The sequence below is a fragment of the Salvia hispanica genome, chromosome 2, assembly GCF_023119035.1.
Source record: "Salvia hispanica cultivar TCC Black 2014 chromosome 2, UniMelb_Shisp_WGS_1.0, whole genome shotgun sequence".
NCBI classification, from domain to species: domain Eukaryota; kingdom Viridiplantae; phylum Streptophyta; class Magnoliopsida; order Lamiales; family Lamiaceae; genus Salvia; species Salvia hispanica.
Window position 1 is genome coordinate 16030122 of NC_062966.1, and position 12661 is coordinate 16042782.

At 33.4% G+C, this 12661-nt stretch overlaps 2 protein-coding genes across 3 annotated transcripts; one reads left to right on the top strand and one right to left on the bottom strand.

The window, feature by feature from the left end:
* Nucleotides 1-10: 10 nt before the first annotated feature.
* LOC125205177 (heparan-alpha-glucosaminide N-acetyltransferase) lies at nucleotides 11-4684 on the bottom strand. Of its 2 annotated transcripts, XM_048104000.1 has the most exons (14): nucleotides 3863-4684; nucleotides 3241-3378; nucleotides 3070-3151; nucleotides 2807-2883; nucleotides 2546-2652; nucleotides 2254-2328; nucleotides 1702-1816; nucleotides 1477-1593; nucleotides 1303-1394; nucleotides 1030-1096; nucleotides 856-934; nucleotides 667-758; nucleotides 443-586; nucleotides 11-363 (listed from the first exon to the last, which is right to left on the bottom strand). In XM_048104000.1, the coding sequence occupies exons 1-14, from the start codon at nucleotides 4097-4099 to the stop codon at nucleotides 328-330; spliced, it is 1458 nt and encodes a 485-aa protein (XP_047959957.1). In that variant the 5' UTR covers nucleotides 4100-4684; the 3' UTR covers nucleotides 11-327. The 2 variants fall into 2 exon arrangements, with proteins under 2 accessions (XP_047959957.1, XP_047959958.1); XM_048104001.1 differs by lacking the exon at nucleotides 2254-2328 and having other exon boundaries at nucleotides 3863-4667.
* Nucleotides 4685-8302: 3618 nt separating this feature from the next.
* LOC125207887 (hsp70 nucleotide exchange factor FES1) lies at nucleotides 8303-11988 on the top strand. Its single transcript, XM_048107392.1, has 8 exons — nucleotides 8303-8665; nucleotides 8770-8861; nucleotides 9505-9655; nucleotides 10353-10480; nucleotides 10632-10790; nucleotides 10890-11075; nucleotides 11363-11569; nucleotides 11642-11988. The coding sequence occupies exons 1-8, from the start codon at nucleotides 8428-8430 to the stop codon at nucleotides 11687-11689; spliced, it is 1209 nt and encodes a 402-aa protein (XP_047963349.1). The 5' UTR covers nucleotides 8303-8427; the 3' UTR covers nucleotides 11690-11988.
* The last annotated feature ends 673 nt before the right edge of the window (nucleotides 11989-12661 follow it).

Consider the following 12661-nt stretch of genomic DNA (forward strand, 5'->3'; position numbering starts at 1 on the left):
GGTGCAAGTATAACTTGAATTGGAGATTCAATATTAGCCCAAAGGCAGTATGTATGATTCAGCTTTGTATCTCATCTTCAGAGTAATTATCAGATCTAATTACCGATTTCTTTCTCTTAGATTACACTACAATATCAGTATGTATTAGAGTGTTTGAACATGAATCCGATACGTGCTTGCTGCATCCACAAAAATGGCTGCTGCTGCACTTGCCTCGAGTAGACCTCTCCCCAAGCCTCCCTCGTCTACTATGCCCAGTGAAAGAGATGATTGGCTGATGACTCAAATCTCCCTGGCGCAGTTGTATCACCAAAAATGCACAACTTCTCAATAATTACGTTTCCCGATTCCAATCAATGTTAGCTGTAACAAGAATGTAAACCTACTTGTCAGGAATAGAAGAGGAAATAATAAAGATAAAACCATGCAGACATGTACTTACTATGTTGTTACGAGGTTCCTTCCAGTAAAACCCCTGTAGAATAAGGGGTAAGATGTTGCACGCTACGAGAATATATATCAGTAGCGCGTTCTTTCCCATCCATTCAAGTACCATAGTGAACCGCCTCCATCCACGCACATCTACCTGCAAATGTTCACCCAGGATCAGTATTCTGCAGAGTTGTTTCACTTGATAATATGCCTTTGTTTGTATTATCAACTTACCACTAGATAAATTGTAGCTAGTAGAATCCCTGCAAGGCCAACCGTAACACACGTATAGCTGAAGGAGTAGAGAGCCTTGTTTATATGCATCCCTGGAACAATAACTCTATATAAGTAAAACAAGTCCTTCTAATCCTTTATTACACTCTATATTATTACACTCTATATATAATGAAGGGAAAATAATACCTAAGATATGACACAGCAATCCCAGGAGCATAAAGCCCGTTGATGGATACGACCACAGAGAAAGTCTTTTCTTGTGTTCCTGAGTAAGATCAAGACAGATGAACACAATCAGGCACTCATCATGAAAGAGAATTGAATATGAGGACAAAACCATGCCAAATAGCAGGTGTTTACCTTAAAGTGGACGATAACGTGTCCATACTGTAAACCTAACAAGCATGTGACAACTGCCATCACTGTACTACAAGATGATACAGAATATGGTTAGTGGTTAAAAATTACTATAAGATATGAACAAAGCTATGAAAGGATTGTCTTTTTTACATCACAGCCCTGTTCTATTGAATCAACTAAATAAGTATGGCAGAAAAGTTGTTTATCTGTAGGGTCCTGATCATGAGCGTAACTATTAACTATGTATCTATCCAAGCAGAGAGGCAAAGACACCTTAAAAGTCCTTCTGGGTCAAAGGGGGCTCGACACCATGAGGGAGCATCAGGAGGAAGTGGACCATAATCTGGTGAGTTGATACTGCATTGCTGCCAAAGAGATTTAACATTTAGAACCCAAATCAAATTATAACAAGAGAATGCGAGATCTTAAGTTTCTGAGAGAATTTACTTGTGTTCTGGCATATATTGGCTTGCGGTACAAGCGTTGAATACCCAAAACTGCACGATCAATCATTCCGGCAGCATTGCATGCAGGTCCTGTATTAGCTCGTACTCCACATTTCACCTTCAAAGCAATGGATATTGTAAACAATAAGATGAATACTATGACTGATAACCACAAAATGTAGGTTCCAGCCATAAGATTTTCTGGGTTCGCAAGTCAACAACCTACCTTGAATACCTCAGCTCTGAAAGATGCTTCTATGGGAATATGGTATTCCCAATCAGGAACATATAAGCCATATAACATCAGAAGATACACTGTACTAAGCACGAAAGCTGTGGCCCTGAAGTAATTAATGAAAAATATATACTTGAATTAAAACATCAGATGGTAGATATGTATGTGTATACAGAAATCAGAGAAAAAATCAACTTATAAGAACTTATTAAAATTAAAACATCAAATGATAGATATTTGTGTGTGTACCAAAATCCGAACCAGAAAAAAAAAATAAAAACATATAAGAACTTTAAACATCAAATGATAGATATTAATGTGTTTACAGAGTGGATTTGAAATCAATTTATAAAAAAGGTAGTCTTGATAGCATTTGGGTTACACTCTTGCGAAGCATATTTTAAAGTCCAGCAACGAAACTGGCATTTAGTTGACATTTTGGGACGGATGTGGCTCTCAAGCATTTATTTCAACTGCATCATCCTAAGGAACAAGTATATTCCTACAAGAATGTGTCTCATCTCATTGCCTGTTTTATTTTACCTTGTATCGATATCGATTTGGGCCATTGGATAGGTGTAACATACAAATCTAATCATTGTGGTCAGCTTTGACGACCTGCTTCAAGCTAACACATGAGCTCATAGTATAAATGGCTCTGTTTCACGATTTTGGCTGCACATAATTCCTATGATAAAATTTAACTATGAGCTGGAAGGAAACAAAACATGGTCTAGTCCATTTTAAAACTTTCAACATGCAACCAACTTTTTGATCTACCTTTATCTGAATTGCTCTATGGGAAGCATGAACTTTGTAAGCAGACAGAACTTACCATTGCCATCTATATTTCTTCAGCAAAGATTTTCTGGAATCAACTATTTCATCATTTCTAAGCCATATCTCACACATTGCTGCAACCCAATATGCTACTGCAATTCTCTGCAAAAGACCCCCAAAAAGGCAAAAATGGAAAACTAAGCATGGCTTATGCACTTCAAAAATTTTACCTATATGCAGCATTAAAGAGTTACACGAGGAGCAACCAATACATTACTCATTTCAATAACATTGAGCAGCTTTCACATGTATATACCTGCAATATGCCCATCCATCTGATTTGTTCCAAGTCCACGCCATATGTCAGTTTACTAAGGCCATGGAAATAGCCACCTGATATATGAAATTAAATAATATATCAATGAGCACAGATAAAAGATCACTATTGAAACATGAGTGTGACACTTTGAAAACTTCCAACATTTCTTTCATAATATACACTTCCTCATACAAATCCTTTCCCAATTATTCATCATATAAAAACATTTATAAGATGAAGAAAATGGAGAAGAAGAACACCTTGTAGAAAAATCCCAAGTACTAAAAGCTTTCCTGCTCGGAGTATTGCTTTCTTGGTTGCAGCAACTCTACAACTCATATTCTGGTTCAAAACAATATAGTTAGTATATATACTATAGAGCCTAAACAAGTTTCAGAAAAGTAGGATCTAATTATGCAAATGATAAGTACCTTATATACAAGTCCGAGTGAAACACCAACCATGAATAGGAAAAATGGCATAACAAAATCTGCCAGGGTCAAACCGTTCCATGGCGAGTGATTGATAGATGGTATAAGTCTACCAGCATTATCAACAATGATCATCAACTGCAATAGAATGACTACATAGTTATTCTCCACTACATCAATTTGAGATAGCCAATCATTCTAGAAAACAAGTTAGACATTGCATTCCAATTTTCTTTCAAGTTATAAACATCCTACTCCAGTTAAATGCTGGGGTAAATTTTCCAATTTATTGATAGTTTTCATCTCCAGAGCAAAGGGATTATAAAGCAAAAAAACTTGAGTCTACTTTTATTTCAGCACAGTTTCTTGCTATGCTTTTAAAGACACATGCAAAACAAGGTAAAAGTCTACCTTAGAAGTTAGTGTAAGCAAGACCAAAAAAAATTACTCTTTCGGTAGTTTCATAGCCTTGAAATACTACTACCTACACTACACATCCATGATATGAAAAAAGGCTTCGCTTTAGAAACAAGCAATCACGATAAACACGTTTACCATAAACAAAGCAAACAATAACAAAAACTTTAAAAAGCGTGAGTAAAATAAGACAAAAAAAAAATACCACAACAGTGAGGCCGCGGAAAACGTCGAGCGAAATTAGGCGGCCAGACGGCGGAGTGCACTTAGCATTACCGCCGGCGCCGGCCAAAACCGGCGGCTTGAGACGAGAAGAAGGCGTATTGCTTTTCAAGTAAGCAGACTCAACATCGCCGTTATCAATGCGCAGAGCGCAATTTTTCGCCCGCAGATCCAATGTCCCTTCGTCGCCGCAATCTCTGATGAGTTTGTACGACGCCATGATCGACCTCGCGATCTCGATTCTGTCTCTCTCTCACACCAAAATCCAAACAAACATATCGTATTCCAATATTCCAATTTCCAATATTCGATTCGGATTCCGTTCGGCGATCAATCCAAATGCCCAATCCTTGTCTAACTCAAAAATCCTGTGTATGTAAACTAGGATTGTGTGTTGTTGCTGAAACTCCTGCCAACTTTGTGCAAATGCGACAGGCAAATGAAGGTAAAGAAAGAATTGAATAATTTATGGATGAATATGGAATTTAGGTAAATGAAGAGAGATAGAAAGGCCTGAAACGTAGGGGTTGGGTGGCTTTTTGAGATTGGCAGTGGACAGTGGCCTCTCTCTCTCTCTCTCCTCCCAATATCTCTCTGCAATCTGGTGCAAAAGAGATACGTTTACGGTACACTCAAATCGATCCACATCGAAATTCGATTAGTATTTGGCTTTTGATAATAACGATTAACGAATATTAGAGGTTTATATGCTTCTTCTATCCATCAACACACACTGACACACTTATGCTCATCTCTCTCTCAAAAAATACCAAATCCATTCCTCCTAAATATCTTTTCTCTCTTTTCATATCAGGAAAAAAAAAAAACATTATACTAGTATTTAATAACCTAAAAGCCGTTATAATCAGTTACGAGATGACAAATAAGCATTTACCTCAACTTCGTTATTAGAATTCAGTGTTTCAAAAACAAGATTTATGCAATTTTGATCACGTGACATGCCTGACTACTCTGGATTTTTTCATGAAAATAACTTTTTTTCTCTAATAATTTCGTAATTTTATAGTACTATTTTACAATGCTATACGCTTTATTTTATTTTAATGAAAATGTCTGCAATTGTATATTTTAATGAGAATCGTAACGGTGTAAAAATATTGCTTCAAATCCAAGATTTCTAAATTAGAGAAATAATTTAGTTAATTACGCAAAATACAAAATGAGATTACTTAATAAAGATGTGATAATCAAGTAGCAAGTTTGACTTTTTTTTCTAAGTATTTCCTTGAGAAGCAAAACAAATAATTGCATGCATATGTTTAGGTACACCTTTTTTAATCAGTATACCAAACTTTATCTTCTAAAAAATCTATACATGAATCCACCTCAATACCACAATATTAGTAGTTAATTGCCTCTTACTATATGAAAACGAAATATGAGTTGAAATAATCTAAACTATGTATATGCCCTACCTATGTTGAAAATACATTGAATATTATATGAATTTCAGATTTTCATTAAATTTATGGATGTGTTCTTTTTTACTACAGTACTATATTTAAATTATGGAAGGTAAGGAGTGATGTGGATGGTAAAGAATAGAGACTGTATGTTTAACATTTTGGAGGCTATATTTGTACATGTTTTGTTTTGGTTATGTTTTTAGTATATCCTTATTTGACATTTTTTTTATAAATATATATTTAATATAAATGTTAAATTTAAATAATGAGATATTGGGCCAAGATAAAGTTTGGACGGTTGTATTATAGTCGATGCAACAATATATAATAAATTGAAATCTACTACTACTATAATTTAGATAACAACATTAATGAATAGTAAAGATGCTCTGAAAAAAGGAAAATTATTACTAAAATTATAAATTTTGGTTGACTTATTGTCAGATTCATAATTTTTAAAATTAGCGAATTAAATTATAATTTTTTTTATCTTTTCCAATTATTCTATACTATTAAAATTTACATAAAATTTGTCATTTTCTAATTTGTTCTACATTAATTTGATCGATTGTTAGACCATTATTATGTATATGGTGAGAATAACAAATTGTATAAAGTCCTAATAAATTTTATTAGAATTTTATCGTATGAGACAATTACAATAGAAATTAACAAGTGTTAAAATTTGCGAACTCACTCTTTCTTAAAGTTTGAAATTGACCGAAAAATAATTAAAATTACTATGATTAAATAAATTTATTCTTTTAAATAAGGATATCTTGAATCCAATCCCATCTTGGCACTGCATATACAAAATAAAAGAAGGAAGATAATTTGCTACTATTTCACTATTTTTAAAAGTTTGAGATTGACCAAAAATTAGTTAAAAATTAAGTATGATTTAAACTTTTGTTTTAAATAAGGATATCTTGAATCATCACATCTTGGCATTGCATATATAAAATAAAAGGACATCTTGAAGAATAAAAACACATCTTGGCACTGCATATATAAATACAGTGTATAGTGGTGCAAATTTTAAAAAAGTGGAATATAATACTCTCTTCATCTTCTCATTTGAGCTCGGCATGAGTTTTAAGAAATATAAAGAAAGATTGATTAAAAAAGAAAGTTGAACGTGAGTGCTACTTTTATATATAAATTAGTAATATTTATGGAATATTTCAACCGGGACTTCTAAAATGGAACACTAAAAAATGATAAATCAGACTCCTAAAATCGGATGGAGTGAATACTTACGATGCAAGTACAAGCAATTAGCAAACCTCGTATATATAATAATTACAGTGTATAGTAGTGCATATTATATAAAAATTGGAAAATAAGAAGCAAACCTAATATGGCTATATGTATAGATTAACTCGATAGAATAAAAAGACAATCTTAAAGCGACCGCCATAGCTACATGAATGTAGACAGAATGTAGACAGATAAGAATATAATAAAAGCAAATGCTCTGATTTACGCCGAAAGAGTAACACATTCATCCATCACCTCAACCCTCTCTTTTTCCACTACACATATACGTGCCGAGTAAACAAATGTATACCTAATTTCCTTTTTTTAGTAAGGCTAATATAGATAATAAAACTAAAATGTCAAACAGACTCGAAAAAATATAAAGGCAGAAAAATACGTCAACTAAGAATACTGAATCCGAAATACGGAGTACTCCGTTCGTCTACCAATAAGTATTTCATTTTGTCATTTTCGTTCATCCATCAATACAAGTTCTGTTTATCTTTTATTATTTTTGGTAATGAAATCCACATTCCACTGCTCGATCATACTCATATATGACCTTATAATGGTGGACAGAGGGAGTATTAATTTATGATGATCATTTATTTTCGTTTAAACGTTCAATTGATTTTGCATTAATTTCAACGAAACCCCTTCATTAATTGGATTTGGTCAATTCATAATACTGAGAGGAAAATAACAAGAAAAAAGTAATAAAAAAAATTTAAAAATCTCTTATTCTGAATAATTAGCAAGCATCGATCTCATATTCTAAAAGTTCAGCGAAATTAATCACAAATTTCAAAAGATCACTGAATTAATTTTTTTTTTCTCTAAAATCTCTCTACTGCGTTCGACTTTATTTAGCAAGGATATTGTTACTCATTTAGGTATATATCAGCAAATTTAGATTTCAATTAATCAATAAATTGATAATCAAACTATCCTATATGATTTGTTAAACAATACTCTGGATGCAATGCAAATTGCTATTTCAAATACGAGTTGCTATTATTTTGTTAATTTTAAATACTCCGTAACAGTTTTGCTTGATTTTGAATCCGATAATTAAATAAATTAGATATAAAATGAACATGGTAAAGTAAAATTTATACTAATTTCAGTTATATCTGCATCTATTAAGTAACACTCAAAATATGGCGTCATTTTATTGTCACATCGTATTGTATTTTGTTATATTAGTTTCAATTTTGACCTTTGTGGGATAGAAAAAATAAATCATGATTTCATATTTTAGTTTTAAAACGTAGGAGACTCACACAAGTCAACAAAAGTTTACTCCTATAATATAAATGACAATTATTCTTAAAATAATTACTACTAAAATTTAGTATTCTTATCCTGTTTTATACGGAGAGATGGAAACCACATTGGGTATAAAATTTCCTATATTGTGATTTGAATGGAGCTGCCTAAATCACATTGTGTTCAGTTCCAAGGTTTAATTTAATGGAGTAACTATTACTCCTATATGTATTTTATTTTCTTTTTAATAGGAAAAGTAAAATTGGCTTAAAGCTTGTTGGGCTTCAGAGGGATACATTGATTGGGCTATAGACGAATACAAAGCCCATGATATCACCGCTAATTAGGGACAATTAATACAAAAATGAAGTAATACTCCACTACCATAAATGATCAAAGTATCTTAATTTACTTATTATTTTAATTTTAAATAAAAACTTAATTTTGTATTTTTTATAAGCAATTGTTCAATCCAAAAACCCCGAAGCTACACATAAACAGCGACGAAGACGAAGACGATTGCTGCATCTTCCTACTGAGAATTCAACAATCGCTGATTATTTGTAACTGAAGGGAGACAAAATTAGCAGAGATGAAGCGGCGAGCCATTTTTATCTCATCGATTGCAGCGGCGATGCTGGTGTTTATGGCGGCGGCGGTTGCTGGTGCTGAGCGCGAAAATAAGACGTCGTCGCTAGGGGCACTTTGGTCCAGCGCGAAAGAGGAAGGAGATGATTTAGGCGGTCCTCCTACTACTGTCCAGGAGGAGGAGGAACGCCATTTGGACGGCGGATTCTCTACCCTTGAAGGAATGTTACAGTGGTCTATTGGTATACTACATATCCTCTCTCTCTCTGCGTGCAATGATTTTAATGTAGTAGATTTTGGTTTAGCAGTATATTAGAATGATGTGGTATCTTTTAAATGGAGGCAGGCCATTCAGATCCGGAGAAGTTGAAGGAAGCAGCATTAGACATCGAGCGTCTTTCTTCTCAAGATCTAAAGCAACGCCAGGTGGAAATTAAGGTAAATTTGTAGTTCCTCATGAATTTCTTTTATTTCTTCTGGTTATAGAATTATATAGGTTGCTGTTTTAGCTACTCTCGAGAGGTTTCCACCAGCTATTCTGCAGTGATTCCTTCTGAAAATAGTACTACTTCTTTCCGATTCTAGTTCACATTTGCAATGATATTTTACAGCACATTATCAATACATTCATATCATATCTACACCTTACATTTACATGTATACCTTACCTATATAGTTATCAATGTATAGTTTCATAGTTTGTCAGTCAATGGTATTTAAGTTCGTATCGATATTTGAATTTTTGTATTGTGTGTTGGTAGCTACAGTTATTACTTTCATCAAGCATACCTTAAGGCATCTCCTTTTATTTCACTCCAATTATATTGTGTTTTATTCAAGGTAAAAATATCTTTGGCTTATTGAGATCCATTATGTGTCCAACTTGCATATCTGGTTTCCTCTTGTCTTGAGGACACTTAAGTTCTTAACCTATAACAGCGTCCCGTCAATCAAAATTATTATACTCGATGCTGTGTCATTTCTTCCTGTTGGAGAATATTAGTAATACCGATCGTCCAATTGTATGTTCTGTTTTTACATAGGGAAATTTAATCCTGTTGTTTATGGCATGCTTGCTTAGGAACTGATGGATAAATTGAAGACGCCATCAGATGCAGAGTTGATGAAGATTGCAATAAATGATCTTAACAACTTGTCTATATCATTGGACGACCGTCATCGTGCGCTTCAAGAACTCCTGATACTTGTGGAGCCAATAGATAATGCAAATGGTATGTGTTATTTACTACCTTCATAAAAGAAAATTGTCAATTTTACATAGCCACTATTGCAGAAATATTGGGTTAAGTGAGTTATTTGTGACAAATTTTTCTGTATTTGGTGTGTTTACTACGTAGTAAATAAATAATACTAGTATTGATAAGGAGTTAAAGACTACGGAATCATGAAATGGCTTAAATAGCGTGTTGTCTCCAATTACTGATTTTCTTAATGTGTTAAAAGTTAAAAATAATGAAGTATCAAGTGTACTAGGGAAATATATAAATATTCAACTGATCTGGGGCATATCTGCATATTAGTATGCTGGTGGAAGGTTAATAAGTCGTATAATTGCATTCTGTGGTTATAGAGTTAATACATAATATCTCCATAATTTTGATTGCAATGCATGATATACACCAAATTCATGTTTAAAATCAAATTTCTGAATAAAAAACTTATGCTTAGTATAGATTCTTCTTTGAAAATGTACATAAAAATGTGTATAATTACAAAGCCCCTGAACATAATCAGGACCACCGTTCACTTTCACTTACATGTTCTATTTTTGAACTTATGACCACCGATAACTTTTACTTACCTGTTCTACTTTTTGAACTGTTCTGTTTTTTAAAAAGTGAAATTGTAAAGAAGCATAATTGTTTTGTCCACAAGCTTAAGGCACAGAAAAACATGTTTTATTGCCAGAATTGCACAAGCTAGGGGGACTGACTGCAGTCATAAAGGACCTTAACCATTCAAACCCAGACATAAGAACTATTTCTGCATGGATTCTTGGGACAGCCAGCCAAAATAATCCCTTTGTTCAGAACCAGGTTTGTCATTTGCTTTTCCATTCAATGTCAAAGTTGATGATGTGTTTCTGGACCTATTAACTTTCCTCCAGAACCCCAGTCATACTTCTTTTTGGAGGGACTCACGTGACATGTACAGTGTAGAATTCATACTGAAATATGTGAATGTCAGATTTTGGAGCTTGGAGCACTGGCAAAGTTAATGGAGAGAGCACATTCTGAATTCGTTGAAGAGGCCATAAAAGCATTATATGCTATTTCAGCTTTGATTAGAAATAATCTTGAGGGGCAACAGTTATTTTATAAGGAAGCTGGAGATTTAATGCTTCAGGTGAAAACACTAAAGGATAATATAACATGTTGGGGCTCTGACACACACATCTTGTTGTCTCTCTAATTTGCAGTTATTACTTTTTATACAATCTTGCAGAAAATACTGAGCAACTCTAGCATTGATATCAGATTACACCGGAAATCAGTTTTCCTCTTGGCTGATCTTGTTGACTGTCAATTGCAAAGCAGAAGCGATACACAACTGCCTTTTTCCAGCAATCACATCTTGTTAAAATCTGTTGTTGATCTAACGGCATCAACAGACCTTGATCTCCAGGAAAAGGTCTTTGCTTGTCCTTTTATCAGTATATATGATGTGTGATTACCATTTTCTGCTATTTTGTGTTTTGTAGACAATATGTGACTCACCTCAACAGCAATGAGCCATACATATGGCATTCTTGGCGCAGTTGAATAAAAATAATATCTAGAGCTCTAGAGAATAATGACTTGGGTAGTGTCATACTGGTCAAATTAATTGAATGCATCAATCATGTTTGCTGAATTTGAAAAGTTTTTTGTGGTCATTTAATCATCTACAAAATATATTTTTTGTTCAACTTTTCGCAGGCCCTATATGCAGTAAAGAGTTTGTTGATGCTAAGGTCTACTGATGCTCTTGTCTTCAAAGACATCTGTGAACTGGATTTGGCACTAGGGAGAATGAAACAGCAGTTGCTGCAATTGATTCTCGATGATCAATATAAGGAGTATGCTTTGGATGTAGAAAATCTTCGAAAAGAAGTTGAGCTTATTTTCCTCAGAAAGCTTGAAAAGGTGTGTATGATAAGGGAATAGATTCTTGTGTAGTTTCCAAAATTTTATTTGTCTGAACTTAAAATATGACAGGGTAAGCCAACTTTTACACAACCATTGGGCTTGACGGCGCTTCAGTAACCGCACACAGTTTGATAAAGTTAGACCTTCCTTGAACTCATTCCCTTGTTAGAGTAAGTGAGTAACCATTTTGGCAATGCCTCTTCAACCAGGTGCTACAGTCCTTTCTGCACTTTCTTTCGAATTTTACTGAAAAATGGAAGTACCAATTCACGTGGAATGCACTGGAGGCTTTCTCAGATATTTATATAGTAAAAATTATCGTTTTATACAATTATCATAGTGAATTTGTTGTGTAGCTTAAACTCAATCATGGCACTTCTTCACTTCCCTTGCAATTCCAGTGGTTGTTCGTACAATGGAACAGCGGACTAGTGATGAAAGATATGATACATGTGTTGAACATGCCATCATGATATACTACCTTAGAAAGATTTTTTTTTCTAAAATATAAAGTTCAAAATTTTAAAAAACGGACTAAAATAAATACTAGTTCATAAAGAGACGAATGAAGTACTATATAGTTTATATAATGCTGGTTTGATTATACATCGATTAGTTGTATATAGGAAATGGTTGCAAAGTTCAAACATTCTGAAGTCCAAAATCGATTATCAATATTTACATTAAGTATCTTAATTTTTACTCCTAAACAATATATTTTGATCCATAGGTATAATCAATGTTGAACTAATTTCTAACACTTAACCCTTTATTTTTAGTTAGTATTAGTTCCATTCAGAACATTTTTAGTCCATTTTAGTCATATTATACACTATACAGAATTCATTTTAAAACCATTTTTTTTGTTCATTCTAAAATGAAGTAAAACTTGAACTATTTATTGATTCGACAGCAGCTCTATGAATCAGTTTTGCATATTACTATCCATATTTACAATTCTATTATAATTAAATACAATGGTATATTTTATTTGGACGGAGGTAGTATATAATTAAAATCAAATATGCCTACACTTAGTGCCGAGCCTGATATATTCATGATCGTCTGCTCGTTTTCAGAGCCAAACTC

What these genes read in the sequence shown, in the direction of transcription:
- LOC125207887 (XM_048107392.1), top strand. Translation starts at nt 8,428, where the DNA reads ATGAAGCGGCGAGCCATTTTTATCTCATCGATTGCAGCGGCGATGCTG. An exon ending in CTGGAGATTTAATGCTTCAG is followed by an intron (nt 10,791 to 10,889) that starts GTGAAAACACTA and finishes ACAATCTTGCAG; the next exon opens with AAAATACTGAGCAACTCTAG. An exon ending in ACCTTGATCTCCAGGAAAAG is followed by an intron (nt 11,076 to 11,362) that starts GTCTTTGCTTGT and finishes AACTTTTCGCAG; the next exon opens with GCCCTATATGCAGTAAAGAG.
- LOC125205177 (XM_048104000.1), bottom strand. Translation starts at nt 4,099, where the DNA reads ATGGCGTCGTACAAACTCATCAGAGATTGCGGCGACGAAGGGACATTG. An exon ending in ACGTTATCGTCCACTTTAAG is followed by an intron (nt 935 to 1,029) that starts GTAAACACCTGC and finishes GATCTTACTCAG; the next exon opens with GAACACAAGAAAAGACTTTC. An exon ending in AGGAACCTCGTAACAACATA is followed by an intron (nt 364 to 442) that starts GTAAGTACATGT and finishes TTCTTGTTACAG; the next exon opens with CTAACATTGATTGGAATCGG.